At 56.7% G+C, this 26765-nt stretch overlaps 2 protein-coding genes across 7 annotated transcripts in view; one reads left to right on the top strand and one right to left on the bottom strand.

The window, feature by feature from the left end:
- Positions 1–6763, top strand: part of SZT2 (SZT2 subunit of KICSTOR complex) — a 53574-nt gene extending 46811 nt beyond the window's left edge. For all 6 annotated transcript variants that reach the window (XM_059854021.1, XM_059854018.1, XM_059854019.1 and 3 more), the window contains 9 exons: positions 5–85; positions 485–559; positions 1437–1650; positions 1925–2108; positions 2419–2541; positions 2778–3279; positions 3600–3716; positions 3819–3887; positions 6034–6763. In XM_059854021.1, coding sequence (XP_059710004.1) covers positions 5–85; positions 485–559; positions 1437–1650; positions 1925–2108; positions 2419–2541; positions 2778–3279; positions 3600–3716; positions 3819–3887; positions 6034–6177 — 1509 coding nt within the window. In that variant the 3' untranslated portion in view covers positions 6178–6763. The remainder of the gene's footprint in view (positions 1–4; positions 86–484; positions 560–1436; positions 1651–1924; positions 2109–2418; positions 2542–2777; positions 3280–3599; positions 3717–3818; positions 3888–6033) is intronic.
- A 595-nt stretch (positions 6764–7358) lies between these two features.
- HYI (hydroxypyruvate isomerase (putative)) lies at positions 7359–10286 on the bottom strand. The gene is made up of 8 exons (XM_059854023.1): positions 10079–10286; positions 9891–10002; positions 8659–8773; positions 8434–8512; positions 8206–8255; positions 7960–8029; positions 7678–7812; positions 7359–7489 (listed from the first exon to the last, which is right to left on the bottom strand). The coding sequence occupies exons 1-8, from the start codon at positions 10272–10274 to the stop codon at positions 7401–7403; spliced, it is 846 nt and encodes a 281-aa protein (XP_059710006.1). The 5' UTR covers positions 10275–10286; the 3' UTR covers positions 7359–7400.
- Positions 10287–26765: the final 16479 nt, after the last annotated feature.

Raw genomic sequence — 26765 nt, 5'->3', positions numbered from 1 at the left:
CCAGAGCACAAGCCCTGCTGTTGCCACCTACCATCTACAGAGAGCTCTTCCAGGTGGGATTGTGCTCATGGAGTTGGCCTTCCAGGTAAGAAAGAACAAAGTATGAACTCTGGGGTATCTTCAGGGACAGTGTTCAGAGGTGACAAAGGGAGTGATGAGTGCTGCAGGGGCACGTGATTCTTCATTTGTCTTGTTCCACTTCTTCCACGGTCCTGCAAGATTGGGATCAGCTGGAGATGATTCTGCAGGGCTCAGAGCAATAAGAGTTGCCTAGAGGAATGATAATGAAGAGCTCAGCACCAGTTAGGGTGCTCTGTGCTCATCCACATGTTAGCTGGTCTGGCTTGGTTCAGACAAGAGGTGAGACAGAACGTGGGGTGAGAGTGTCTGGGCCCCAGGCCAGGTGTGAGGCATGGGGGCTGTACTCTTTCCCTGGAGGGGCCCAAGGCTGTGCTGTGCTCTGCTCACATGCTCTCTCCTCCAGGGCTGTTACTTCTGTGTGAAGCAATACGCGCTGGAGTGCTCGCGCATCCCCATGGGCCAGTCCGTGAACTCTCAGGTAATGGCTTTGCAGGCACAGCTGGTGCTCCTCGGGGTCAGGGGATGCTTTGTGGGGAGGAGTGATCTCTGGAACGTAGTGGGCGTTTCAGACATAGCAACTTCTGGAGACCTCTGCTCCCTCCTCTTGGAAAAGCAGAACCTCACAGAGCCTTCTGCAGCCACATGCCCTCCATGGTGCTGCTTGAGCAGAGCTGGATTGCAGTAAAAGGGAGTGGGAGGTTTGGCAAGAGGATGGCTCTTGCCCTAGCTTGGGGAGCAAGACAAAGCAGACTGGGGAGGAATAGGAGCAATTCTGGCAAAGATGCCTTCTCCAAGGAAAGTCAGTGCATGGCTCTCTGCTTCCCTTGGAACAAGAAGGAAGTGGAATGGGAGCAGTTATCTGTGAACATGATTCCTGCCCTTTGCTGGAGGATATTACTTTCTGCACCAGAAAGGTTCCTTTATACCTCTGTGCCTTGCTCTTCCACACTCTGGGGCTGCCTGCTCCCTTCTCCTTTGTAGGGTCAGGGTATCCCCTGCCTGTTCCCAAGGGTACTGGGTATCTGTGTAGAGGTTGGCCAGCCCCAGGCTGTCTGAGATGGGAGGCATGCATGACCATACTGTCCTTTCCAAGGGAGCTCTGTAGCAAAGCTGCATCTTACATATGCCAGGAGTGTCTCTCCTAAGCTTAGAGCCTTCCAGGACCTTGTCTGCAGATTTGCTGAGCCTTTCTTTCCTGGAAAGTTTGCACATGCACAGGGCAGTGTTATGAGGCTGCATCCTGCTCTGATGCTGGGGCAGCTGCACTGGCTGTGCCATGCCTTGTCAGCAGGGCTTTGCAGGAGGGTATGAGGTGCCTGATAGCACTCCTGCCTTGACTCTGTGTCCCTCCACAGCTGTCTATGCTCTTCACGGAGGAGTGTGACAAGGTGAGGGACCTCATGCACGTGCATTCGTTCAGCTACGACTTCCACTTGCGCATAGTCCACCAGTATCTGCTGGGCTCGCACATGGCTCTCCGCCAAGGCTACCATCTCACCAGCTTCCTGGAGGATTTCATTGCCCATCACTCTGACATCCCCAAGTTTGGCCGTAATCACGTTTTCCAAGGTATGTAGGTCAATATATGTTCGGTCTGGGATTGATCACCAGCACAACTTGGGAAAAGTTCTTTACAAATAAACTTTCCTGACCTTTGGAGTATTCAGGGAGATGACAGGATGAGGGTGATGGGAGTGTCTGAGCTCCGGGGAAAGTCCTTGTTGCCCTGTTGTGGAAGGGGCAGGTTGGTTGCTCTGTCTCCTGGAGTAGATGGGAGGACACTGCTCTGCCCAGGTAAGAGGCACAGAGTGTCTCCTGTGATAGCAATGTATTTTTCCATTAGGCACACTGGCCCTGCCCACCAACATGATCACTGCACACCAGCTGTACAACTACATTGCTGACCACGCCAACACCTACCACATGAAACCCCTGCGCATGGCCCGACCGGCCACGGGCAATGACAGCAAGAAGGGAACACCGGGCACAGAGCAGAATGAATATGCACTGGTCTCTATTTGGAACAGGTGAGTGCATCTGCTGCAAGTTCCTGGAGCTGCTGGAGATTGGTTGCAACTTGCCAGTCCTAAGGGGACACTGCCCTAAGGTGCCAGCAAAGCTGACTGTTCTATACAGTGCCAGACAGCAGTTCTGGCCAGTCCTTCTGAGATGGCCAATAGTGGTGTGTATGTGTGCAGCTGCATTTGACATTTCCCATGGCACTTCTGTAGAGTCCTGCTGTGTGGAATTCCCCATGTCCAACAGTTCTGTTGTGATCAGGAGCCCTGGGAGAACAAAGTGAGGCTTCCTTCCTACTGATACGCTTTTTTATCCCAGCTCGGGCTCCTACAAGGATTCTGAAGGTCTGCGTCACCATGATGACTTTGATGTGTCCCTCCTGGTTTGCCACAGTGCTGCACCGTTTGAGGAGCAGAGCGAGGCAGAGAGACGCATGCTCCGGTGAGCACTGGGGGCCAGTGACAGCAAAGCCTCCTGGCTGGGGAGGAGGGCTCTGGGAGGGACTGTTTTGTCTGGAATAGCACAGGCAGAGTTGTTGGTGTCTGGGGAGGATCATTGTGAGAACCTGGACAGAGAAGCATCCTTTCTGGCAGGGACAGAAGGGCCTGTGGTTCATTTGCAGTGCAGCTGAGAGGGGAGCAACCCTTCCCAGCTCACAGGTATCTCCTTGCTCCCAGGCTGCGTTTCTACGTCATCATGACGAGCCAGCGGGAGCTCTTTCCGCGGCTCACGGCTGACATGCGCCGCTTCAAGAAGCTGCCGCGCTTGCAGCGGGAGGTGCTGGAGCCTGTGGTAGGCCGGGCGGCCTGGGAGGCAGCGGAGCCGGAGCCGAGCCTGGGCCGGCAGCCGTCGGCAGAGCGGGAGATGTGGCAGGACGTGGAGGACAGCAGCGAGTTCTATGCGGGGGGCACGCAGGTCAAACTGGGGCCAGGGCTCTTCTACACCTCTCCGCTCTTCCCCTTGCTGGCCTCTGAGGTGGCCTCAGCCCAGAAGAAGCTCAGCAGCATGGTGCAGCTGGCCAAGTGCCACTGCCGCAGGGACAACCTCTGGAAGCGCCTTTTCCTTCTGGAGCCTCTGGCTTCTGACAAGCTGAAGCTGGGCAAGCTCTCACTGGTGGAGCTGGAGGAGCTGCTCGATGCCGTGCATGGGAAATCCATTGCAGATGTTGACCCCCAGCTGGTGAGCTGCAGGGATGGGGGCACAGCACAGCAGCTGCTGTTCTGCTCTGGGGATGGAGTGGGGTGCCAGGTGAAGGGGCCTGCAATGCACATCTCTTCCTGCTTGGTGGGAAGGTAGAGGCAGGAACACAGCTCCTAGCTGGCAGGGGAAGGGGAAGATTGTGTGGAGCTGTCTATAGAGAGTGAACAGCCCTTGGTCAGCATCCGCAGTGGGCTGTGAAGGTTGCATCTGATTTGTAGCATGAAGGCTGCTGTAGCATTATGGCTACTGGTGCCATGGCTAGAGGGAGGCTGAAGATCAGGCCTTTTCTATGCCTTCAGGAATGCTTCCTCACCATGACGGTGTCCTGGTACCAGAGCCTCATCAAGGTGCTGTTGAGCCGCTTTCCCCAGAGCTGTCGGCACTTCCACAATGCTGAAACCGGCACCCAGTACCTGGTAAGACACAGCCCATTGCCCACCTGCAGCCTCTGTCCCTGTGTCCCTGCCCTGGGTTCTCTACTGGCTCCTTTCTAACGTGCTCTGTGACTCTCCTGACAGGTTGTGCTCAACCAGAAGTTCACAGATTGCTTTGTTCTTGTGTTTCTTGATTCTCATTCAGGAAAAACGGTGAGTCCTTGGGAACAGGACAGCAGCTATGTTGGCTCAGGCCAGGAATCTGTCTAGATTGATCCAGCAGTGGCCAAGGGCAGGTGTGCATGAGAACACAACCAGGTCAAGAAGCTCATAATGCTTCTCCTAAATACTCTCCCAGCATCTGAAAATCTGTAGCTTAGGCCCATACTGAGCTAGACGTGGCCTTTGCATTTATTTAATAGCCTTCCACAGCTTTATTTCCTTTGGTTAATTTCTGGCATCCATGATTTTCCCTAACTTGCAGCTCCATAAGGCAGTTGCAGTCTAGGTGAAGAAGTTCCTTGGCTTATTTTTGAAACTCTTAGTGTTCTTTCCATGTGATGTCCCTTTGTTCTTGTATTAGAAAAGAGTGAACACTTGATCCTCTTTTCCTTCACAGGATTGCTTTTGGATCATTTTCTCAGCTGTCTCTCTATCCAGGCTAAGCAGTCCTTCTGTATTCAGTCCATAGTCAGATCACACTGAGTCTGGCTGGGAGGGGTCACCAGTGCTGTGGGCTGCTCCTATCTGGGCAGAAAGGAAGGGGACCTGCACTGTCGGGGTCCTAGCAAACCTGCAAGGGCCTTTGCCTTCACTGAACTTGAGGGCAAAAATACTTTGATTTCAGCTGTGCTCCCAGGCAGGGTACAGGATAGGTCACAGGGAATGCAGCTCCATGTGGGAGCAGGGGATCTGCAAGAGGTTTCAGTCCACAATAAGGCTTCTGCAGAGACTGCAGAGTAACTGATGCTGTATAAAATAAATCATGCTCCATCTGAAAAGCAGTAGGGGAGATAGAAGAGGTAGTGCTTGCTGAAAGGCTGCTCAGTGCCTTCTGCCACCTGATGGCCATAGTGTCACCTTGTGGTCATTGATATGATAAACCCAGAACCTCCATCCCCTCTCCTAGTCACTCTTATTTTGTAAGAGAAATCCTTTGTTTTCATAACACTGTATTTTGTGCTTAGCATTCATCCCATTCTTGTGGCCTCTCAAAACTCTCTTGGGGCTTTTTTTTTTTTCATTATCCTTGTCCTCTTTTGTATTAGTGCCTCAAATTTTATCAGCATATACCTCATCTTTGTACCAGACTTGTTAAAGTACTAGGCAATGTGAGTCCCAAAGCCTGTCCTGAAGGAACTCTATCTGTAACCTCTCTCCATTTCCCCTTTCAGCACTGCCATGTTCTCATAATTTTTGAGTTAATTCCTATCTTTTCAGCTTACCTAAATTTCCCATGTGACACCACATCAAATCCATCCTGAATCTCAGATAAGATGTACCATGATTCCTTTGTCTAGAAATGTTACCTTATCAAAGAGAATTTTAGCGTTAGCACATCACTTTGGTAACACTGAGCTGCATTTCCCTCATGGTTCTGTCTCCCCCAGCCTGCTCTGAAGCCTTGCGTGCTGCTGGAGCTGGGCTCACAAATAACTTCCTTTCTCCTCCTAAATGACGGTGGTACATTTGCTGTTTTGTAGTTACAAGCTCTTCTCATGACTTTACCATTTTGTGAGGGACCCTGGCTACTGGATGTGCTGCATTTCAACTCTGTAGAACATCCTGTCCCTGTGTCTTGCCTCCATGACGCTGATCTGAGTGCACTGAGTCACATTTTTGTTCTGCTTCAGCTCCTGCAACCTCTGCCTGCTCCCTGTTCCTCTCTGCCTTTGCCCTGCCTTTTCAGTACAGTCACTAGTCAGAGTGGAGCAGGCAGCATTTATTTTTAGGATTGCGGTAATTACATTTAATCTCCTCCCCTTCCCCATTTGTTGCACTCCTACTCTTTCCTTTAGAAGAAGAAATTTCCCTCTAATTTCCCTGGAAGCTCCTGTTATTGTGGAGGCAGTAGGATCCCCTCCTCTCCTGTGGCTGCTGCCAGGATTGGTGTAACTGCAGAGGCATGAGAGCTGGGACAGAGTGGGCAAGTCCTTGCACTGAATTTCCAGCAGAAAAATTGGGAGGAGGCTCAAACATGCTGTCACAGAAAGAGGCACTATTTTAGTGCCTTTGGCATTTTGGGACTTCTCCCAGTATTTGCCTAACACTGCCAAAAAAAGTGTCCACACACCTGGGCTAGGGATTGCACAGTTCTTGTCTGCATCCTGTCCCCTGACCCTCTCCTCCCTCTCGGCAGAGCCTCACTGTGGTTTTCCGGGAGCCGTTCCCAGTGCAGCCCCAGAACAGCGAGAGTCCTCTGCCACAGCTTGTGTCCACATACCATCACCTGGAGTCAGTTATCAACACTGCCTGCTTCAACCTGTGGACAGGCCTGCTCTAGCACCGGCAGCGCGTCCCGGAGCAGCGCCTATTCCGCCCTCGGCACGGCCGTGCCATTGGTGACTGTGGGGAAGAACGGGTCTCTGGGGGGACCTGTGCGTGGGCACTGCAGGCAGCGCTGCCAGCGGCACCCGTGGCTGCTGACTGAGGAGCCCGGGGATGTGACCTCCTCGCTGGCTGGTGTGGCCCTTGTGTGCTGTTTTCACTGGGTTTGATACTGAATGGCCTTGAACCAAACAGCAAGGGCAGGAACTTGGCTGCTGCAGCCTGGCTGAAGCAGAACTCTCAAGGACATGGCTTTGGCAACCATAGGTGAGTTCTGCCTGTTGGGAAGGCACTGAGGAGCGTGCATGGCACCATCTTCTGCCCAGGGCAGCACTGCACAGTGCTCTGGCTTCAGGAGGAAAGACTCCTGAGTGCAAGGCTGCCTGACTGGCAGTGAGGACAACGGCTTCTGGCCTTTTGCTTTCCTTGGGAGAGCAGAAATGGGACAGGAAGGGTGAACTGGATCACAGGAAGGTGTTATGGAGGTGTATATTTGAGCCATAGGTCTATCTGTGAAATAAACTGAACCAGATCCCTGCTCAGTTGCTTTAGGCTGTGGAAAGCTGCCTGTGGAGGATGCAGAGCAGCCCTGGCTACGAGGCTGGCTGGGTTTGCTCCGGAATCTTACGCTTGCCACCAGAGCAGGAGCAGCAGGGCAGTCAGCCTTGAGTATCCATGTGCAGGCAGCTCCCAGCCTGTTATCTTGGATCAGACAGCCTGGGAGGGGACTGCTTGCTTCACTTGCAGCCCTGCTGCAGTCAGTGCTGGGCACTGGCAACAGCTTTGAGAACTTCAGTACCTGAAAGTCCAAAGTGTTCTTTCCACAACTTCAGGCACCAGCTGGAATGCTCCCCTCATTGGGGAGACTGGAAACCTCTCCCTGGTTTCCATTCCAGGGAGTCCTGCAGCCTGGAAGTGAAAGTTTTCTGTGTGCCTGAAGTCACCTGCAGTGGTCCCTGAGCCATCACTAAATCGAACATGCTACAGGTGGGACTTGTGTAGATGAGGGTCCAACAGCTTGGGCTGGCCCAGTAGAGGCTGGGGAAGGGAAATTACATAGATGCTCCTAACCTCATTCTAGAAAATAATCCCACCCACCACACTCCCCTAATCCTAGAGAAGACACATGCTCCTCTGTTAAGCCATTGCTTTGTCTTTTATTCTCATGGTTTTCTAGTTTTACTTGGCTGCCTTGCTGGTCCCACTGTGCTGCAGCCCTCGGCTTTCCCAGTAGGATCGCAGCCAGCCCAGACCTTCCAGGGTGTCTCCTGCAGTGACAGACAAGGTCTCCTGTTGCAGCTGGAGCGGTTTCTGTTCAGGACAGAGCCCTCCTCCCCAGGTAGGGATGACACCCACTACCTGTGCCCCCCAGGACCTGCCTCTCTTTGCACAGTACCCAGCCAGGTGGTCTGTGCTTGGCCCTGCCCGTGGGGCTCAGACCTGCAGGCCCACTCACCCTTTGGAGCATACTCGCACCCCACGTAGCCAGTGTAGCCAAGGGACTCCAGGAGCTTGAAGATGTAGGGGAAGTTCAACTCCCCAGGGCTATCGGGCTCGTGCCGCCCTGGTACCTGTGCAATCTGAATATGACCTAGGGAGGGAAGGGGAGAGGCCATGCCCAAGGCAGCCCTGCCTGCAGCCTTCTTTGGCCATGAGACAAGGTGACCCAAGGGCAGCCCCACAGAGTAGGAGGGCCCCCTCAAAGCCACTCCCCAGTGGTCTGGGTGCAGGGTGTTACCGATGAGTGGGAAGTACGTCTCCAGGTTGCGTGACAAATTGCCATCCATGATCTGGCAGTGAAAAAGGTCCTGGAGGTGAGACAGGAAAATGGAGGGTGCAGCTGGTCAGCAGTGAGCAATTAAGGACAGCTGTGCTATGGTCCCTGTCCAGGGTCCCCAAGAGGGTATAACAAGCCCATGGCCATCAGAACTCCTTTGTGGACCTGTGCAAGTTTCTCTCACAGAGAGCTTCAATGCTGACTCACCAGCTGCAGCTTCAGGTTGGGCCGTCCCACTTTCTCCAGGATGGCAGCAGCTAAGGGGACAAGAATTGAGAAACCATCGCCCCCAGGGTGGAAGCTTTGCAAAGAAGTCCCAGGACCCCCTGTATCAACTGTGCTCCTTCAGCATCTCCCTTCTTGTGAGGCAACCTCTTGCCTTTCAGACTTTGGAGATCCTTCTCCTCTAACGGAGACTCTTGTTGTCTGGCTTACCTTGGTGGGGGGTGTTCAGATAGTAGCGAGGGTCAGTGATACGGTTGTTGATAGGCTCCAACAGTCCAATCATGTCTTCCTGTAACACAGTAATGTCACCCTGCGGAGCACCCTGTCATCTCTGCAGCAGGAAGCATAACTTCCCTGTGCCAGGCTGGTGGGATATTCCCCATCTTGGGTATCGTAAGAGCTGCACAGACAAAGCAGGACCCATTCCCCACTTACCTGGGACAGGAGGTCAGCAGTGTATTTGAGATTCTCAATGAAGGTGGTTTCCATCTCACCTGCCACTGCAGCCCGGTCTGTGCCCAAGGGGACCCGCCCAGCCATCACATGAATCCTATAGGCACAGAAAGATTATCACAACTGTGAGCAGCTGGCCTGATCTAATACACCTTCCTCTGCTGATGGAAAAGGGGGCCAGGCTGGGGGAGCAGATACAGAAGGGGGTAAGAAGAGCCATCTCTCCTCCAGGAGACACAACAGCAGCCAGTGAGCTGCCAGCCAGGACACAAATATGCTCCATCCCACCTCAACACACAGAGGGATGACTTTGAACCTTTTGCCTTACAAATCACAGACCTTGCTTCTTCCCTTTTTTGTTAACTGATTTCAGCTCTTTCACCCTGACTCTGGAACTTGGACTCTTGCTCCTTGGCAGGGTCCCAAACCAGCATGTTGGGCAACTGGCATGCTGCTTCTGCCAGGGGTCTGTCCCATGCATGGTGTCACTGCTTGCTGGCTATGAGCCGGGAGGGGACAGTGCCCCATGCTGGACTGCCCTGCCATGAAGAGCTCAAATGCTAGGCCATCTTCAGCCACCACTGGGGGAAGGCACACAGTAGAAATAAAAACCTTTTCAATGTGCCTGTACCACTGTGCAAATGGTGCTGGGCAGCTCTGGCATGCTGAGCCCATGTCCTCCACAGGGCTTTGGACTGGGTTGCAACAGGAAAGAATGGTGCAAAGTAAGTGGAATAAAAGGGCCCTGTTGGTTTGCTGAAGGGAGCTGTGCCAGGCTAATTGCATCTTTTACGGTGTCTCTGCTGTGCTGGAGTCAGCGTGGCCTCAATAAAGCAACTGTTGTGGTGTCCTGGTGGAAACGATTCGTGCAGTTGAGGAGGAAAAAGAGAGGATTATCCTGAGGGGTGTTGTGTGGAGGTGGGAACAAGAGCCTCTACTGCGAAGGGCAGGATCAGGCTCGAGCCTGGCAGCTCTGGGTCCGCTCCCAGCGAGCACGCTGAGGCCGCGGCCTGGCTCAGCGGGGTCTGTCCCGAGCTGGCTCCGTCCCGAGGCAGCCGAGCAGGAGATGCTGCCCGGTAGAGGCAAGCACCGTGGGGCAAAGGGCCAGCTTCGCTCGGCACAGCGCTGGAGCGGCAGGGCAGCAGAGGAAGCCCCCCCCCGGCAGCCGCGGGGCCGGGGGCGCGGCCGGAGCGGGGATCCCGCCTCGCACCTACCTGGGGCAGCCCACAGCCCGGGCGTAGTGCACGGCCGCCTCCAGGCCCTGCCGGAAGGCTGCCTGCCGCCCAGGCACGGCTGCCAGCCCCAGCTCGCCCGCCTCCTGGTCCCCTGGGAGAGAGTGGCAGGGTCGGCGGAGGGTCCTCGCTACCCCAGGCACGGGGGGAGCAGCGGGACGCGGCCGTACCGGGGGGGGTGTTGAGGAGCGCGATCCGCACCCGCGCCCGCTCCGCCGCCGCCCGCAGCTCCTGGGCCGGGCAGCCCGCCGGCCAAGCCGCCTCCACCGCTCCGAATCCGGCGGCCGCCGCCGCTTCCAGCCGCGCCGGCAGCACCGGGAGCTCCGGGAAGAGCCACGAGAGGTTGGCGGAGAAGCGCAGCGCCATGGCGGCGGGGCGGGGCGGGCCGGGGCGGTGCTCCCGTGGCCCGCCCGGGCAGCCCCGGCCCGCCCGCGGAGCGCAGCGAGTCCCCATCGGGGAGCCGTGCTGGGCTCAGCCCTGCGGGCGTGCGACGCGCTGAGGGCTCCGGGACGTGCCCGCGGTCGTGGGTGAGCGGCCCCCCGTGCCGCCCGTGACACGCGTGGGGCTCCCGGCTGCGCCCGAGGGTCTGCGGGTCAGGGCCGTGCTGGGGGTGCGGGCAGCCGCGCGGCTGGAATCCGCTCTGGGAAAGGGGGCTTTGCCAGGTGTTGGCCTGACACACGCGAAGCGCCCTCTTAATTGGTTTCCTGGGGAGCTTGTCTCTGACAGCGTCTCATTATGCGAGAAACGCTCTCTCCTTTTGTCCCATGCTCTGCATATTTTACCATAAAATGTTCATCTCCACTTCTGCAGAGCTGTGGCTCGGGCGTGCAGGAGTGTGACCCCGGCGGTGCCCGCAGGCAGCCCCGCGCTCCCGGTCCCCATTCCCCGTGCTCTGTGCGTCCCCAGGCACACTCGCAGGCTGGACGGCTGGGGTGCGTGTCCTGCCCTGCCCATGCACGGGGGCTCTGCCGTGGCTGACAGAACGGGTACCATGAGCCGTGGACGTTTTGCCGCTCCTTGTGTTTCAGCTTGTTCCTGGGACCTCCTACCCCGTGCCAGGGGAGCCCCGCATGGTCCGGCTCCTCTGTCACTGCTGCAGTAGCCCTCTGCAGCCCCAGGCAACTGCAAGCCTCAGGAATTCGCTGTGCTGTGGAAGCCCAGCTCGGGCACAGGCCAGCCACAGCAACAGGTTTTTGGTGGGGGGTCAGTGCCAGGGCAGGGCCGGCAAAGGTGGTGAAGCTACCCACTAAGGAGTCTCAACTCAATTAAAGCTATTGATTAATCAATTAGAAGAGGCTTGACTTAATTTCTCAGTAATAATCCAAACTGTCAATTGCAGAGAGTGGCATCCATGTCATAGGCATCCCATACAGGGATGCAAAGTGACCAAGAGATGAAAAGCCTCTCCACAGGATCCAGCACCAACCCAGCACCTCCCCAGCTGTACACCAGGATCCCAGTGTATCCCCACGATGGCTGTGCCCTGAGCCCCATCACCCCTGCTGGGATGTCCCTCCCAGCTCCCCGGTGCTGGGGCAGGCTTTGCAGAGTGATGTGACCTGGCTGGCTGCACCTATATCCCCAGCTCTCCTCCTTATCCAGCACACGTGTCTCCAGGACACAGACTGCTCCCTGCCGGCAGCCACTGTGCCAGGGAAGGGCTGCACCTTATACATGTCCTGCAGCTTCACTCTGTGGTGCACAGGGGTTGTCATCCTCCTCAGTCTTTTTCAGGAGGCGCCTGAGTGCTGCTGTGTGGATGGCAGAGCTGCACAGTCATTGGAATCCCTAGAAAGAGAGCTGGAACTGCCTGGCCTGGGGCTGCAGCCTCACTGGGTCCTTGCACCTCAGAAAGGCATTCACTGAGGCCATGCATCACCCCAGCAGCCCTGGGTGCATCTGCAGCTGGAGCCCAGGCCCCTGGCAGGGTCAAAGCCCAGGAGTCAGTGTGTGGGAGCAGGAAAGCTTTGCTGGGTGGGGGTGTCAGTGAATAAACACAGAACTGAGCCCCAGCATGTGAGTGACCTGAGCAACCACATGGGAATGCACAGAGCCCTCATGTAAACCTGCCCTGCGATGGCAGGCGAAGCTGAGGGCTCTGCGCTGAAGCGTTAATAGCATCTTTATGTCTCTGGTAATATATTGCATTGATTTTCTCATGTTATAACTGCGGTTCCTGCATTGCAGGCCGGTGTTTTGTCACTTTACCTTGACAGGACGCAGAGGATTTACTCCCTGCCGTGGCACACACAGCTCTGGAGCCGTGTCTCACGCTGCTGCTGGGGCCTGTGCTCAGCAGCCTCTGTGTGAGGATCCAGCACAATGAGCATGGGGGCAGATGAGCCCGGTGTCCCCAAGGAAGATGAGGAGGGGGCCAAGTGGGGTGCTGGAGAGGGAGGGCAGCTCTGTACCAAGCATCTCTGCTGCTGCCCAGGAATTTTATTAGCCTGAAAAAAATCGTAGCTTCTGCACATTTTATTGTCGAGCTGACATTTCATTGCAGACCCAGCTCTGGCCTCTGTGGTGGCTGGGATGGGGAAGTGGCAGTGCCTTAGGGTGCCCTGTGGTGCCAGCAGTGGAAGCCGCTCACTGAAGTGGGGACACCAGTCCTCCCAGTACCCCATAAATCTCTCATCTCAGTTTGCTGTAGGGCAGGTTTTATCTTTCTTCTTTATGAAAGATGTTTTAATTTAAATTGACATTTCTGTATTTTAACTGCTTGTCCCAAGCTCCCAGGTGGCTCAGCTGGCACCCCAGGGGCCATGAGGGATGAGGTGCTGTGGGCTGGGGTGTCTGGATGGTGCCATCCCACTGACACTTCTTACCCCATCCCTCCTGGGCACCCCCAGACCTGTCCCATTCCCCCCTGCACCCTGTGGCTGTGTGAGGGAATCTGGGGCTCAGGCTGGGAGGGGGCATCCCAGGCATCCCTTCCCCCCAAGGTTTCTTCTCTCCTCTAAAGCACCCCAATATTTTGCAGCCATGTTTGGATTTTGGCTTTTATAGGGAGTAAATTCTAGCCTCTTTATGTCTAGAAAAGGGCTGGGAAAAATAATGCACATAATTTTGGATTATTTTGGAGGCAGCTGCAGGAGTTTTGCTTGTATTAAATCTCATGATTTTTCACCAAAGATGGTCTTCCTTAAACCTATGTGCTCGGGATGCAAAGGGGCTAAGAGATTAAAAACCTCTCCACAGGATCCAGCCCCACCTCCCCAGCTGTACACCAGGACCCCAGTGTATCCCCACGATGGCTGTGCCCTGAGCCCCATCACCCCTGCTGGGATGTCCCTCCCAGCTCCCCGGTGCTGGGGCAGGCTTTGCAGAGTGATGTGACCTGGCTGGCTGCACCTATATCCCCAGCTCTCCTCCTTATCCAGAATCCCACTGAATTTCTTGGACCTCCTTGTTTCCATGGCCATGGGCACCAGGGGTGGTTTGACTCAAGGACCTGGCACCGAAGGGAGGTTGGCAGCCCTGGTGCCCGCTGGGGACTCCTTGGTGGGATTGTCACTCTGTCAAGTCCTCCTCTGCTTACCCTGGTCAGTGCATACTGTACAGAGTTAATTTGTTAATTAGTGTCTTTCTGCTGCTGAGCCACCTGTTTTCTGCTGTTGAGGTCTGCTGTGCCCTTCAGCCTCCTTTCTTGCTCAGTTTCCACCTCCTTCCTTTCTGCTGCTAATGATGGGGTGCAGCAGGACTGTGCCACAGCTGGGACTGGCCCTGGTCCTGTGGGGTCCTCCACTCCTAGGCCCCCTTTCTCCTCTTCCTCTTCTTCATCTTCCTGGAGCCCCTTTCTCCTCCTCCTCTTCCTCTTCTTCATCTTTGCCTTCTTTTTCTATTTCTTCTTCCTTCCCCTCCAGCCCCTCCATGTCTTCTCCATTCCCCTATCCCCTCTGCCCCCTCCATTTTTCTGGTTCCAGGCACTGCACAGCACATGAAAGATGCGGGGAAAGATGGCAGTCCCTCCCAAAGCTGTGACAAAGATTCCTGCAGGATGCCTTAATGAGCATGTCATCCAGTTCAAGCCTCACTTTCTTGCAGCCTCCAAAAATACATGAATATACAGAAAATCTGCATACCAAGTTATGGGAAACAAAAGCCCAGCCTTTGCCAACTTATGGCTATTTTTCATCAAGAAGGATTGAACTGGGTGCAAACATGATATAAATCCCAGCAGAGCCAAGTTAAGGACTGAGCACCCATGCATCCCTGCAGCTCCCAGCATGGGTGGGCTCTCCATCAGCTGGCCAGGATTTTCTTGCTATTCCAAGATTTTGTAGGAAATTAATGAGGAGGCCAAATTCTCCTCCAGCTCTTGGAGGAGGCCAGGGCGGGCGGATGCCTGGGCCCGCTGAGCTGGCAGATGTTGTTTAACATTCCCGGCAGTAATTAATAGATGGTTTCATCACTCTTGTACAATTCAAGCATGTCGTCCTGCTTCTCTCCAAATACAGAGCAGAAATATTTGTTAAACGTGGCTGGTGTTTTCTCTTCATCATTAGTGCTCGAGCGGCTCCAGCCACTCCAGGATTTATTGCCGTGCCAAAATTTCGTTTGGCCTCATGATGCTGCCACCATCCCTCCCTCCACTGCCAGCCCCTCCTGTCAGGAGGCTCCCTTTATCACTTCCCCTCTGATTGATGTCCCGCTGGTTGCACCCTCTCCTTTACATCATGATTATGGATTCCTCCCTTTTCCATTCATTACACAGCAGGAGGATGGCCTTTGGCCAAACCGTCTCCCTGACCAGAGCACCCTGTGGAATTCAACCCAGAAAGGGTCTGCCGGGATCACTCCCACTACTCAGCACCCATGGTGGGATGCAGGGGAAGGGGTCCCCTGGGGGTGCTTTACCCCACAGTGTCCAGGTGGGCTGGTGAAGCTGCCCCCAGCAATGACATATGTAGGGACACAGCCAGAGTTGGGCCGGGCACAGCATGGTGACATCAAGCAGTGGCTTGGGAGCAGGACAGAGCTGCCTTGAGGGAAGTGGCAGCCCATTAGCCAGCATCACTGGCACCCCAGGGAATCACTGCAGATACAAATTAATCGGAACCTCCCAGCTCATCATTAGTTATTAATAGTATGTATTAGTTATTAGCTATTAGTTATTAATAGGAGCCTGCCAGCTTGCCAGCAGTTCACTCACCAACAAAAGCAAGCGGATTCCCCCAGGAGTGCCCTGCTCATGGCAATGGCATGGCAAAGTGTCACTTCCCATGCCCAGAGTGTGGTCATAGTGGGGACACGGGGAACAGGCACTCAGCAGGGCCCTAGTGGCCAACCTGACAGGGGAAAGCAGGGCCTGGGGAGGGAAGGGGATGCTCCCACTGCGTGCCTGGCTGAGCCGAGGCTGACCAGGTGCCCGGGTCTGAGTTTAGCCCTTCCATGCCTGCAGGTGCAGAGATCCTATGCAGCCCGGCATCTCCAGGGCGCAGCCTGGCTAGAGCCTGGCTCTCACCCCTCCCACAGCCCCACGAGGCTCAGTGAGCAGCCCCAGCAATGCCGGCCCCAGCACACTCAGCCCCGTGCCCGACGCCTGGGGCACAGGAGCTGGTCCTTGTGGCCCTCCTCCCCAGCACAGCCCGCTGCAGCCCAGTCACCATGTTAAGCCATCTCTTAATTAATCAGGCTGATTGTAATGTGTTTTTAGGGCATTAAAATTCAATTGTGGAATTCTCCGCTGGCTGGGCTCGCAATGAATACAGAAGTTTGCCTAATTAGAGCTGACACGCAGCCGGCGGGAGAACCAGACAAACAGCCCCGCCAGGGCTGCCCACTCGCCTGGCCCCAACACCCCCATCCCTGCCGCTGTGGGGACCAGCACCCAGCACCCTCGCCGTGGGCACCCAGCCCCTGCCCTGGGCACAGGGAGGGCAGCGCTGCCTGGCCCTGGTATCCTTGGGGACAGCGTCATCCGTGCACCTGTGCCAAGCCCCTGTCCGGGCACCAGGCAAGTGCAGAAGAGATGTTTCCTTATCGGCAGCATCAGGTCTTCGTTGTCATTACTACGGCAATTATCATCTCATTTGGAGTCTTTAGCTGCCATAATCTGTCTCTTGCGCTGATTTATTCCGCAGGTCTCTTCCCCAGACGTGCAGGAGGGAAAGAGTCATCAATAAGGAGTCAACGAGCTCGGTCTCCCGGGAAAGCCTCTTCCCATCCGGAGCTGAGCAGAGGTGCCCTGCGGCTGGACCATCCTCCCGGAGCAGAGCAGGGCTGTCCACACGCAGCACTTGGCGGGGCCCGAACGCAAACACCGAAACCTGTCACTTCCCAGCACCATTGTGGGGCCCTTCCCCCCACACCCGATGCGTGTTGATGATTTCAGCTGCTGCTGGCACCAGCACACACGGGGCTAACTGACCGTGCACACACAGGTGGGCTGGGAAGCACAGGAAGGTGTTCAGGGATGGACAGGCACCCAGGGGCCCCTGTATGCCATCGCCAGAGCTCCCTGGGCGGGGTTACCGCTCCTGCCTGGCCCTGGCGTGGCTGTGCCAGCAAAGCCCTGCTCCCCACTCCTGCTCCTCTGCCCGCATCTCCATCCCTGCCAGGAGGGAGCCGTGCTGGCCGGGCACCAGGCAAGCGGGGCTGTGCTGTGGGGCTCCAAGCTGCTGCATCCCCTGGGAAGGGCCCTGCAGTGACAGGGGATAGATGCAGTGGGAGCCATCTGCTCATGCTGGCTGGCCCCACTGCCCAGCTCTCCCTGGGCATCACTCTGGGGCCGGAGAGGGCTCTCCTGACTCCTGTGAGCAGCCGCTCAGCTCTCTCCAAACACAGGGGACCCCAGGCACAGGGGTGGTGGCAGCAGACACCTTAGCAGTCAGCAGTCACTCCTGAGCACATGGAGCAGGATGTCATCCCTGCAGTGCCCCCAGGTGAGATTCTGTGTCTCCACAGCCCATGGTGCCCATCCCTGCTCCCACCCCCAATCCCTTGTTTGTAGCAGGGTCCCTGAGGCAAGTGTGGTGTCAGCAGGACAAGGGGAAGTGGCCGAGTTTGGGCACAGGTGGGAAAGTCACTGCCTGAGTCCCCACAGCACAGCTGAGCCTGGCAGTGGGGCACAGTGAACTGGGGCAGGCGGGGTGGCAGTGATGCCATCATTCCTCACAGCTCCATCCCCAGTTCAGTGACTCGGCTCCCATCCCACCGTTGCACCCACCGCAGCTCAACCTGCCTAATGGAATCCACTTACATGCAAAATCCCCACAAAAAGTGGTAATTAATGAAGTCCCTTTCATTACCATTATGCAAATGCGATTAATTTCAGCTGTTATGAATATGCAAATATTACAATTATGCTCTAATTGCCAGTGTGTGTAAGGGAGTGGGCAGAATATCAAGTCTCAGACCAGGGCCCAGGAGCTTTGGGGTGCAGAGTCACTCCAGGATGTTTCAGGCAGGTGGGGGAAACCCAGCTAGAGGGGCTCTACCTGCTCCTGTGGGCTCAGCAGAAATGTGTGTGAGGGCACAGGCAGCAGGGACATACATCAGCCATCACCTGCCTGTGTCCCGGATCCTGCATGGGCTCCTTCTACCCACCCCCAGTGCTCCAGCCGAGGCTCTGCAGCTCCACACTGCATCATGACCCCTAACCCCTCTGCCAGGGAAGCCTGTCTCCAACAACACTGCCCCTCCACTCCCACGCCTGTTCAGACTCACATGACAGTCACTGGGCTGCAGGAAGGAGAGGGCAGAGGAGGAGGAAAGCTACCAGGCAACGGGGTGCTACAGGGCTGGAGGCAAATGGCAGCGGGAGACAGAGATATGTCCTGACCCTGCTCCCTGCTGGCTGAGGCAATGCCTGCCCCACACACAGTGCCACTGCTTTTAGTAAGCCCCAGCTGTGTGTCACTGGTCCTGCTGCAGTCTCAGGATGGAGCCACTGTCACCCTTGCTGCAAGGGGATCCTGTCCTCTGAGCAGCTGAGCCCTCCAGCCCTTCACTCCCCGTTTAGCTGGGGGTTTCGCATGTCTTGGGGTGCTTTGGGCATGGTGAGGCTGGGGGTGGGGGCAGACAGCACATCTCAGGTGCTCTGGCAGGGCTGCAGCAAGCGGGCTGTGGCCATTTCCTGCATGGGGCTATCGGGTATTCTGTTTGGGACTACAGGGATGCCCTGTGTGGGTCTCCTCCCGCCGGAAGGCAGGCAGCAGCCGGGCCCGGGCCGTGCAGCCGGCAGCCAGCAGGCTGTGCTCCTGCTCCCCACAGCACTCGGGAGACTCGCAGGGAAAGGCCGGAGCAGGGCACTGAGTGCCGGCCGTGCCGCCGCCTCTCGCCCCAGCGCTCAGCCTGACCCGGCCCGCGCACGGGCAGCCCCGAGCCGGTCCCAGCTGCGCTTGGAGCCGGTCCCAGCTGTGCCTGCAGCTGGCAAAAGCACCTTTCCTGAGGCAGAGCAGCCCACATCTGCCCAGCACCTCCCAGCCCGGTCCTGCCATCCCTGTCCGGCCAAGTGCCCCATCCTGGCCGTCACAGCGGCCCCGGACCCGCGGAGAGCAGGAGCGGTCCCTGCCCGTCCCTGATGGAGGGTGCTGGCCACTGGCCGAGCTCCGCGCAGGGGCTCTGTTGTGCCACAAAGGACGGGTGTGCTTCTGTCCCGATAGCTCTCATTCTGTCACCCCAGCCCACCACTGCAGCCTTTGGTCTCCTGTCCCCACTGGTGCAGGTTGCCACCCGGGGAGGGTGGCAGAGGAATAAGGCTGTTAGGACACTGCCATCCCTGCAAGGACCCTAGTGCCTGCTCCCTACAGCCCCAGCAAGCCCATGTCCCCAGCTCAGTGAGGCTGATGGCTGTGAGGCTGAGGAGCATTTTCTTCACCCACCACCACAAATCTCTTTTCCACAGTGGCAGCAACTGGTTGGACTGCACGTTTCCCCCCCTGTGCCTCCAATGCGGGATGAAGCGAAACTCCCCCATTACTCACGCTGGTTTGAGCACTATGTGTCTTACTGGAGGACTGCTCACACCCAGGGAGGAGAAACCAAGTAAGGCAGCAGGTAGCAGGGTGCCCAGTGGCTGGCAGGGACAGGCAGCCCCTGTGCCTGCACCCAGCAGCACAGCCTGGGCTTGTCCCCAGCCCCATATCCCCAGATCCCTCTGGCCTCTTACCATGGGGCTCAGCTTAAAGAGAAGGAGGAGATTGAGAGGCTCCTCAGAGCTGCCTCTTGGTTTCCAAGGCGATGAGACATAATGGCTGTTCATCCCGGCAGGGTCATCCCTCTGTGCTGGAGCTCTGGAAGAAGGGGCTGAGGATCAGTTGCAGCCCACAGCCCTGGCATTCCAGCTCCCCAGCCTGTTGGGATGTGCTGAGCACCTACAGCCTTGTCCCCATGGGGGCCAGCTCTGCTCTGTGCACTAGCCAAGCACTGCTCAGGGGCACAGTTTACTTCACACAAGCTCTTCCCTGTCAGTCGCCACCAGGGCCAGGGAGGGAGCACGATGTTTGATTCCCCCACACTGCTGCCACCATGTCCTGCACATGCTGGTGGGGTAACAGACCTGGGGTGACTCTCAAGGATTTCAAACCAAGTGTGGGCCACCCATGGGTGCTGTCACCACAGTGTCCAGTGGTCCTCTAGTGATTTGCAGCAGGTGCTTGGTGTTCTGTTCCCTGGGGTATGGTGAAGGCACAGTCACAGCCCTGCTCTCTGTGATGCCCCTTGTGTTTTCCCAACTAATTGAATTCAGAGAGATTTCTTCCCAGCAGTGCCAATCGATGAATCCTGTGTTATCAGTCCCCCCCCCCCAACTCAGCCCCAGCCCTTGGGATGGATATGGGCAAAGGGAAAAATTGAATTTGCAGCCATTTTCATTGGGATTTAATTGGCCAGTCTCACCTCGTTGCCTTAATCCCGGGCACTGACGTGCGCAGCAGAGACGGCAGCTCCCCTTATTTATCACTTTTCAAATATTTGCCTCTTTGCAGTTGTGGGAAATCGATGCTCCTGCCTGTGGCATGCCGGGAGCGACCTGGCCGGGCGGCCGGGCGACTGGGGATCCATCAGCCGCTGCCATCGCTATCGACAGGGCGATTGGGGTTTAAGAGGCACTTTGATAGCAGAACCGGCACACATTAAGTGCTCGTCATCAGGGGATGATCATGACTTATTACTGCTAATTCTCCCCGCGCAGCGGCAGCGCTGCAGGGCTCTTCCTCGCTAATCGCTGCCCGGCTCCGCGCCGCGGCGCCGGCGGGAGCTTCTCCCCGCGCTCCCGGGGGACGGGGTGCTGCGTTACCCCGTGCTCGGTCCTCGGTGCCTTTGGGGCTCCTTGTCCCCAGGGTGTGGGGTATTGCTGGAGGGCTGGGCGTTTTCTCTGCCCCCTCACCGCATATCCAACCTGAGGACCAAGCTCCTGCCAGCCCAGGTGCGATGGTGGAGGGTGCAAAGCTCTGGTGCAGCCACGGCCACGGGTGGGGAGACAGATGCCCACGCTGAGCATTCCCAGGCCCCGGTGGTGGCTGCATTTCCTCTGTTGTGCACCATTGCCCCCCTCAAGCCATCAGCATCCTGGTCACCGAGGGTCTCAGCCGGACAGGAGACAGGACCAGCATGTGTGAGAATGGCAGCACTGCCAAGGAGTCCTGTACAGCTGATGTGTAGCCCAGGAATGGAGGACAGCTGGGCTGTATGGTGTCTATGTTTCCTGCAGTCTGAAGTGGTGAGGAAACTCTTGCTGAGCTCATTCCAGGTAGCCCTCTGTGCTCCTGGTCACTGTCATGATAGCTTGGCTCTGATCCCATGTTCACCTCCTTGGATGCCTCCTTCCCAGGCTGCTCCAGGATCCCTGTGAAAATCTGGGCAGCCTTCAGTTCCCTGGCAGAGATACTGTGGGGCAGCCACATGGGCTCTTGCTGTGAAACCTGCCAGATTAGTGTCATCCAGCCCTGTCACTTGGAAGGTGTCCAGTAATGAGCAACCAGAGAGAGAGGGATCCTCAGTGGCAGCAAACAGACACTGCTGTCACCATGCAGTGCCTCTGGCACACCAAGGCTACCAGCTCTGTGCTGGCAGAGGGACCATGGAGGCACTTCCCAATGGACCCATGCAAGGGATGGGAGCAGCAAGTGGTCCTGTCCTGTCCCCTGTGGGTGGGGAAGGGGGTGCCAGCCTCCCAACAGCAGCACTGAGTCAGGTGGGAGATGCTCCTGGGTGCACAGAGGTCCCCTAGCCATGGTGCAGAGGACAAAGTTCTTGGCAGCTGGATTCCAGAGCCTTGCTGGAGTGGGATGGGCACACCCTGAAGGAAGGACATGTGGAATTGGGAATGGCTCCATGACTGGCTGCTGCAATCTTGATGAAATCCATCCATCCATCCATCCATCCATCCATCCATCCATCCATCCATCCATCCATCCATCCATTCCTCCGTCCCTTTCCTCCTCCCTTGGCTCTCCCTTTCCAGCCAGGCTTGTCCTGGACTGTCCATCTTGGGTCAGACTGGGGCTGGCTGCTCTGGCAGTGAGGACACTGCTTCTAATTTCCAGCTCAAATTCTTCCACAGCCAGTTCAAACCCACCATTCCTGTGCCAGTGCTGTGCTCCAGCCTGGCAGTGCTGTGCCCTCCTGCGTGCTCATCCTCGGGTGTGCTCAGAGAGAGAGAGACTATGCCCTCCGAGTCCTGCAAGTCTCCATGGGGACACCCTCAGGTGGACAGCTGGATGCTTGCAGAGGGCCTGAGCCCAGTTTCCCCACACAGCTCCTTGTCCTGTGCCCTTGCCCTGTGTCCCCAGGTTGTGCCCTGCTGCCTGCCCCAGTGGTTCATGGTGTGCTGTTCCCAGAGCCACCCCTGGTGTGACAGGCTTCACCAATTGTGCTCATTGCAGTGGGGCTCACTGCCCTCAGCCCCACAGGTAGCCTTTAACAAGGAACCTCATGAAACAAAGGGGTTAAACCAGGCCCACGGGGCTGGTGAGATGCAGCTGACTGCTGGCTCACATGGCCTCAGTGCCACGGCCACCAGTGACTCCAGCGGGGTTCCCCAGGGCTGTGCTGCTCATCTGGAGTGAGGAGCAGCTACCATCCCAGGGTGCTCCAGAAAGGGCACAGGGGCCAGCTTCCCTCCCTGCCACTGCCATGTAGGAACCCCTTTCTGGAGATGAAAGATTCAGCAGAGGCTGAGTTGGTGCCTGGGGCTTTGGAGGATGGGAATTTGTTTCCCTGTTAAGAGCTGGGTTTGGCTTTTTTAGCAGCCTGTTTATGGGAACGGAACCGCCCCAGCGTGAATTATTCATGGCCCCTCACAGGCTCATTCTCAAAATATCAATTTCTCCCAGTCATGTCAAGCAGCACTTAAGCCTAAAAGCCTTGTTAAAATGAACCACTGGCCCAGTGAGCTGGAGAGGGGATGGAAGCAACCAGGAGCAGAGCTCTGAAGGGGGATCCTGCCCTTGGCCTCTGCACCCCCCTCACGAGTCCTGGAGCCATGGGTCAGGAATTGCAGGAGAGGACCCGGCATGGGTGGAGGGTTGGCATGGGGATGGCAGGCATCACCCCGGAGGGGAGCAAGGAAGGTGATTGCAGTGCCTGGGGACACTCCCTCAGGCTCTCTCCTGGACAAGCTGCTCTTCTCAGGCAGAGGGGATATGCAGATCTCCCTGCTCTGGGCACCACAGCAGCACTTATGGAGCCACATGAGGAATTAATCAGGTGGAGGAACAGGGACAAGTGCAGGCATTAGCACAGGGAGCTGCTGCAGCACAAACCAAGACAGCTGTGGCTGCAGATGCCACAGTGATGCTCTCCTCCCACAGGGCTGCAGCTGGGACACTGGGACCCCCCTGCATTTGCACAGAGCCCTGCTCAGCAAGTTCTCCTCTCTGGTTGGGGACCATCAATGCCAAACCCTCTGCTCTCTGGATGGCACAGGGAGGAGGGCAGGGCAGGCAGGCTGAGGGCATCTCCAGCTACCCCAGCAGGGCAGCCCCACGTGGCAGCAGGACCTTGCAGGGAACAGCTGGGCCAGAGCAGCACTGTTAGTAATTACTAATTAAAATGCAGATGCTCCCCAAACTGCAACTTTTAGTTTCTCTAGCAACTGCTAAATCGAAAGCAATGAGGCAGAGAAACACCAAGAGATGCTGTGGGTGCCATGGTGCCAGCGCTGGTGCAGTGTAGGCAGGGGATGCTGGTCCTGCTCTGGCACACCCCAACCACACCCCACAGCCTCCTGTGGCATTTCCAGCCTGGCTGCTGGGAACAGAGCTGGTGGGTGTCCCAGGCTGGATGGGGCTGAGCCCAGAGGGGCCAGAAGGCAGCATCCTGTCCTCCCCCTGCTTCACACAATGCAGTTCCCTACAGCCCCTGGGCAGGAGGGGCTCAGCCCCCAGCAAGGCTGGATTTATTCCTTGTCACCTGCTCCAATCCCACCTACTGCAGCTTTGCTGAGCCCCACTGGCTCCCAGCAGGCCTGTGCATCCTGCCCTTGCCCTGTGTTCACAGTGGTGTCAGGTGAGTGGAGAGCCCATGGCCAGTCAGGTTGTCCCAAATCAGGGATGGGGGCTGGTTTTCCACAGAACCAACTGCTCACAGGAAGGCAAGAAACCTAAACAAATAGGAAACTCAGAGATTAATGTGCCCTGCCCTCAGAGTTGTGTAGAAATGTGTTTCAGGGAGGAAGACACCCCATTTCTCATTAAGCCTATACCTAAGCACATCACCTCGTGTTGCAGCTTGCTCTGCTGTGCTTTTCCTGGCACCTCAGGCTGTGATGCTGCAGCAAACCATCTTCTTCCTCACAATCATTTCTCAAATCTTCCACACACCAGGGAAGTTTTCACTTACATTACCTGTTGCTACAAACAGTAAATAGTTTTAGTCCCCAGGGCCTCTCCTTGGCATAGCCTTTCTCTGATGTTTCCCCATTAACAAGACCAGGTAGGGAATCTGTCCATGGACAGGTTTTTAATCCATCTACTGTGTCCTGTTAATTCCTCATAAAACAAGTTTTTAATCAAAATGTCATGTGGCAATAAGTGAAATGCTGAAGGGAAATCCATGGTGCTTTGCTGGTGGAGCTGTCTGTGCCTGCCAGGCTCTGCTCCTGCCCAAAGAGGCAGTGGGTCTGTTGTACAGAGCTGATGGGGGACATATAGTGGGTTCCCTCTTGGCTCTTTGACATGACCCCAGATGAACCCTCTGCCATTTCATTGAGTTCAACATCTCCCCACTTGGTTTTTCCTTTTTGCACCATCCCTTTTTCTTTGCCATCCTTGTCCGGGGGAAAGTGGCTCTGCCTCCAACACAGGGTTTGGGCCACACTCCAGGTTTTAGGTATGGCTCTATTTTCCCCTCTTTTGTCTAAATTAATGGCTGGAGGATTCACCAACGAGACCCCTCTGCACTGGGGTGATCTACCTGCACCCACAGACCTGCCCCTGCTGCAGCTGCAGTTCTTGCCACATTCCCTCCTGCTGCAGGGCTGTGGTCACCTGCCCACTGGCATTATCAGCACCAAAGGTGAGTGCCAGAGGGGCTGCACAGATGCCCTGGGCGGGAGGATGTCGGCATGTGACAGTGTGATCATTTCCATGGCAACAGTACAGGACAGCACCGAGTGCTGCTCTCCTGTGTTGGTGCCGATGCCTGGAGCTGGGGTGGCCCGTCAGGGTGTTCTCCTGGAGAGAGCAGCATGGCACGGGCACCTTCTGCCAAAGGTGGGCTGCAGAGGGCTGCCATGAGCCTGAGATGTGCCTAAGCAAACCACAGCTGGTCTCTGGCCACCTCTGTGAACGTGGGGCAGAGCTGTGCCCACAGCTGGCTCAGTGGAGGCATGTGGAAGCCAGGGATCCCCTAGAACAGCTCTGCAGGGAGGGCGGAAGCCACTCTGGAGCACAACAAGGTGGGTGCCAGAGCTGTGCCACCAGCACGAGCTCCCGTCCCTGGCAGGCACAGGACAAGGCAGCACCCCCGTGTGCCCTGCCCCCTTTCCCACATGAAGGCACCGACATGCGGACACGCCGTGCAGACCCCGAGCACCCTGCTCTGAGCAGAGCCAGCAGCAGCCAGCTCTCAGCCCTGGTCCGGGGGACTGGCAGCTCCCACTCCCGGTGCTCCTGCCATTCTGCAGCCCACGCTGTGCCCGGGGTGAGCCTCCGGGGGCCGCGGGATGGAGCTGAGCGTGGCAGGGGCTTCATGGCCAGGGGGAGCATGACAGGTAGGGAGGGACAGAGGGCAGCTGACCAGACGTGAGTGCTCAGCCTTGCTCCCGTCCCCGGTCCCCAGCACGCTGTTGCTCAGAGAGACCTGCCAGGGAGAATGGAGTGGGCACTTAATCTCCCCCTGTAAGTTTAATTAATGGGCTGCAGCACTCATTCTGTGCTGCCTTAATTGGTACAAGCTGCAAACGCTGTGGAGCCTGGAAAAAAACATTTGGAAATGAAAAATATATTAAGCAGGAAACAGATCAATGGTTCTTAATGAGGCTGATTCGGGGGCTGCCTGTCGTCGAGGGGCCAGGACCCGGGAGACACAGCTGCTGCCCCGGGGCCACGGCCCGGGCACCGCCCTCCTCAGCAAAAGCAGCAGCCCTGGGCACCCAGCATCAGCCCCGCTCCTGCCTGCAGGAAGGAGACTCGTCTGGGGCTCTCCCTGCTCTGTGTGGGGGGCCATGGGGCTCTTCCCCAACATTTTTGAGGGCAGCTGGAAATCTCCTTGCAGCAGGTGGAGAAGCCAGCCCTGCTCAGCTGGAGCCCCCTTCCATCCCTGCACAGCTGGAGTGGCACCACAGGCACAGCTGAAAAATCACCTCTGCACATCTTCAGCCCCTGGAACAGCTGTAAAGACCACCCAGGGTACAGCTGGAAGGGTAATCTCAGCACAGCTGGCCCTTGTGGGGCTGCCCCAAGAGCACGTCCAGTCCCAAGGGCCCGGAGTGGGGTTGCTGAGGGCTGGGCAGAGCTGGCCGTGTTTCACTGCAGTGCTTTAATGGGAATTTCTCCCTTTGCACGGGGCAGGGGCATGGCTGGGCTGATCTCCATGAGGGGGCCCAGGGTGCAGAGCTGTGCTGAGGGCTGTAATTGCCTCAGCTGTGCACAGAACATTAGCTGTGCTTCCCAGATATTTACACAGGGGAAAACAAAGTCATAACTCACCAAATAAATAATCTCCCAGGCACGGCACTCAAGGAACAGGTGCCCCCTTGCACTCATCCAGCTGGCCCAGCACAGAGCATCCTCCACCATCCCTTGGGGGCTGGCAGGACCCCTCAGGACACACACTGAGGGGCAGAGAGGGTGCCCAGTGAGCTGAGGGGTGTCCTGGGTGCTGGGATGCAGCAGTGAAATCCTCCCCACTGAGGGCAGAGGGGTGAGACACCAAGGACTGGCTGTAGACAGCTACGAGTCCCAGCTCTCGTGCAGATTAGCATAGCTCCTGGACCCTCCCAAGCTGTGGGGCCAGGGGAGCCCTGCAGGTATCCCACATGCCAATGTACACCCCAAGAACACCCACTGCCCAGAGTCCAGGCCCATGAGACCTGTAAATCTCCCTGAGCCCTGCATGGGAGCAGAATGCCACATGGGAAATGGGGAGCTTGGCACTGGCCCGTTTCACACAATACATTTCATTTAATATTTGGCATTTCACTTCATTTACTTGACAGCCAGCTAACAAATTAGCACGGCATGGTATCAATAGCTGCAGACTGTGTGGATTAAAATCTGTTTAACCAATAGATCTGAAGAATAAAATAGTAAATGAGAGCAGTGTGGCTGCTCCGCTGGGGCTTCAGCGCAGCTGGGAGAAGGGCAAACTGTGTTCTGACTTCTAAGGGGGATCAGCCACTAGGTCACTGAGTGGGAGAACCCTGTGCCTTCCAGTGCTGGCAGCAGCAAAGAGGACCCCAGCATAGCTTGG

This window comes from Haemorhous mexicanus, chromosome 9 (genome assembly GCF_027477595.1).
Source record: "Haemorhous mexicanus isolate bHaeMex1 chromosome 9, bHaeMex1.pri, whole genome shotgun sequence".
NCBI lineage: Eukaryota > Metazoa > Chordata > Aves > Passeriformes > Fringillidae > Haemorhous > Haemorhous mexicanus.
Note: the sequence above shows the minus strand (reverse complement) of the source record. Positions and strands in the feature narration are given on the sequence as shown.

Excerpts from the sequence above, each read along its gene's own strand:
- HYI (XM_059854023.1), bottom strand. The coding sequence starts at position 10,274 with ATGGCGCTGCGCTTCTCCGCCAACCTCTCGTGGCTCTTCCCGGAGCTC. Across the intron at positions 8,256-8,433 it reads TCTGAACACCCCCCACCAAG|CTGCTGCCATCCTGGAGAAA; the intron begins GTAAGCCAGACA and ends TTGTCCCCTTAG. Across the intron at positions 8,030-8,205 it reads CCAACCTGAAGCTGCAGCTG|GACCTTTTTCACTGCCAGAT; the intron begins GTGAGTCAGCAT and ends TCTCACCTCCAG.